The sequence below is a fragment of the Myotis davidii genome, unplaced genomic scaffold, assembly GCF_000327345.1.
Source record: "Myotis davidii unplaced genomic scaffold, ASM32734v1 scaffold482, whole genome shotgun sequence".
In the NCBI taxonomy this organism is placed as follows: Eukaryota; Metazoa; Chordata; class Mammalia; order Chiroptera; family Vespertilionidae; genus Myotis; species Myotis davidii.
The window spans coordinates 1,645,029-1,648,423 of NW_006293550.1; the positions used below are offsets into that span (position 1 = coordinate 1,645,029).

Sequence of the window (3,395 nt, forward strand, 5' to 3'; positions counted from 1 at the left end):
ATCTTGTCTTTATTACATATTTTAATTTGTCCTTAGAGAATTCCTGAGATTATAGACATGGATTCAAGAGCACTGTTCTCTCCAAGCTATGGGTGAGGGAGATGTGACTCAAGGTTGAATATGCATTCAGAAAGTCCAACAAAGGTATTTACCATTAAACTCAATGCCCTTGTGAATAGTTATGAAATCTGTAGTGTTACTTTTATAAATCTTAGTCCTCTTCCTGATGACCTATGACCAACATGTAGCAAGAGAGAATCGAAATGCAAACATGCAAATCCCATGCTTACAATCTCCCCTATCCTGTCTAATAAGAAGCAAAATCTAAAACAAGATACAGAGAGTTTTTGGGTCCTGTTGTAGTAGGTGCTTTATGAATTAATTCATGTGATAAATGTTGCATTTGTGGTGAGCCAAGCATGGAGAGTGAAGCAGAGAAAGCTTTTAATTTGCACATGGGTAGCACAAGTAAATGGGCCAAATGCTTAAAAACAAACAAACAAAATACAAGAAGCAAAAAACCAACAATAACACAATAAAAAAAACAAAATAAAACAAACATGGATGCATGGGTTGCAGCAAAACTACTCACGGGTACAAGCCATGGATGGAGGGTCTTTGTCTGCTCGGAAGTAATTATTCTCACACCTGCAGTTCATTGAACCATCTTCCTGAGTAGAACTGTGAGGTGGGCACTTAGCGCACTTCGTGTTACCGTCCGCAGCCTTGTAGAAACCGGGTTGACAAGCTACAAACAAAATAACTCTTTTAAACTTCTGTAATTATTTTGAAAACACGTTTTTAAAAATTTGTTAAACAGAGTTTAGGATGTTAGGGCATGCATTCACTCTGAATCAAAATTCATTTTTCCTTCCAGCCTTTACAGAAGCAAATAACATGGCCCAGTGTAGTTTCTCCACATATACATTTGAATTTGCACCAAATGTTAAAGAAAAAAACACACCCCCACAAGATTTAGATTATTTTGGCACCAGGGTGTGATGAAATTTCCAGCTCATGTTTTCACAGCTTTACTTGGCATTGGAATATTTGTGGAGAAAATAAAGCAAAGCCATGTCATCATGTAGCCATTCCCTTTTAAAACATGATGCAATGTGTACACGATCTGCACTACAGTTAGCACTGTCATTGTGAGCATGTGAAACACGGACTTCATTCTTTTATTATTACTTATTAATTATATGGTAATGGCCTAAAATAAAGAGTGAAATATAGTTCCTGTCTATATCTCAAATACATAAGGAGGTACAATTTCTATTTAAATAAATATATTTCCTTTTGCATATCTCAAACATAGGGCGGTGCAATTTTTATTTAAACTGACATACTTGTGAATTGTTATTAGATTAAAGGTTTTTATTTTGTTTATTTTTTATATTTTTTATTAATTTCAGAGAGGAAGGGAGAAGGAGGGAGAGATAGATACAATGATGAGAGAGAATCATTGATTGGCTGCCTCCTGCATGCCCCCTACTGGGAATCGACCCTCAAAGGAGGCATGTGCCCTGAATGGGAATGAACCCATGACCTCCTGGTTCATAGGTCAAAGCTCAACCACTGAGAACTAAATTCATGGTGGAAATCCCAACAAGAAGTTCTTTGACATTCCTTTGATGAAGGAATTTGGGGTCCAAATGTTTAAAGTTTCCTTCAGAGCATCTTTGGACATCAGTAATTTCTTGAATCTATAAACTCAATTTCAGTGCTACACTGAAATTGTATTACTTAAAGTACTTAGATATAAAATAGTCCTTATAGATTATCTTTATCATTGAATTGAAGAATTATCTCATATAAACTTCATATTGCAAATAACAAGATATTTGCATTTAACTAATATCTGTGTGGACAAATATTAACTTTTATAATAAATGCATTTTGAAAGGTAACCCATGGTATCCATAATAGTACATCTTCCTCCTAGGAAGGCTCTCGGGAAATACACGGCCAAAACAAACAATTAGAATAACTTAAAATGATAGCAATCATTAATTCAGTCTTGTTGGTTTCCAGATTCTACTAAGAAGGGTTGCTCTAGGATGAGGTTACATTAAATTGAACAACTTTAGGGGCCACAGTGAGAACCAGTAAATTAAATTTCACTGCCCTAACCAAACATGGGTTGGGATTAAAAAGTTTTGAACATTGTCTGTAGGCATTGTCTGTAGAAAATTCTACTTATGTCTCCTGTTATACTACCTCACAGAAAATGATACAAAGTATAAACAAACTATGCACTTAACTTCTGGTTTCAATTTAGGTCATCATTAAAGTGACTTTAAATTTGCAAGGGGGCATTACTGAGTCTTTCAAGATTAAGTTGCTTTGTTGTTTTGTTTGCTGGTAAGTTTATCTATGTGCTTTTATTTGGGGCTGTTATGGTTTTTACAACATTTAGCATAAAGGTATTCATTAAACAGTCAATCACTTTTTGTTACTATTATAAATGATATGTGATACTTAAAGAAAAGACAGTCATATAATACTTCTTAGCTACACCACTACAGCCAAGGATTTCTGATTGTAACTTGAATTCTATCAGTTAATAACTAGTTAATCAAAAAATCAACTTAGAAGTTAAGAATGTTAATTCAAACTAGTAACTAAACTTTACCTAATTATGACTAAATAATTTTAGAGATGACACTAGTACAATATAGGTAGGCACATGCACATGCAGTTCAATAAATCATTTCCTCTTTTCCAGGCTTTTGGGTACCCTTAAAGATACAAATTCCATAATTCTGTCCATCCCCAAAGGGACCCTGAAATCAAAAATGAGCACCAGACATTTAACACAGGCCACATGGAGCAAAAACCCGATTCCAATGGAGCTGTTGGAAGAGATTACACAGAGGAATCTCATCTGAGAAAGATCATGAAAAGATGGAAGGAACTGGCTTGTGCAAAGCATAATTAAATACACAAATAGATCGACATGAAAAGACAAACTGTTAAGCAGAGGAATGTGGTGGGTACAGTTGGTTGCATACTCAGTGTCCAAACTCTGCCTTCTGCTTGCTAATAGGATCCTGATTTGTTCAGAATTGCATCCAACCTAGTGCTCCTGAACGCCGATTTCACTGCGATAGTGATGGATGGCCAACGTATGGCCAAAGAGACACAACGGAAATCGGATGAAGGTGTTTGGGACAGCTTTTCCCCCCTTCACAATGTGGTCCAAAAGCAACTGAAGCCACATCATCTGCATCATTCCAGAATTGATTATGGACTTAATGGCTTACATGTGACAATAAGTTAAAGGCCAAAAAAATCACAGGATGTGTACCCTGCACTTGTTGACCCAGCAGGCACCTATCTCAAGATTTATCTTAATGTCAAAAAAATAACAGCTTGTTTGCTGAAGTCACTGT

General features: G+C 35.8%; 1 protein-coding gene across 1 annotated transcript in view; it reads right to left on the reverse strand.

Moving 5' to 3' along the window:
- The window catches only part of LOC107183679 (ephrin type-A receptor 3-like), a 5,234-nt gene extending 4,084 nt beyond the window's left edge, over positions 1-1,150 (reverse strand). Inside the window, exons 1-2 of the mRNA XM_015566218.1 lie at positions 1,036-1,150; positions 593-748 (exon numbers count right to left, since the gene is read on the reverse strand). Coding sequence (XP_015421704.1) covers positions 593-748; positions 1,036-1,150 — 271 coding nt within the window. The remainder of the gene's footprint in view (positions 1-592; positions 749-1,035) is intronic.
- Positions 1,151-3,395: the final 2,245 nt, after the last annotated feature.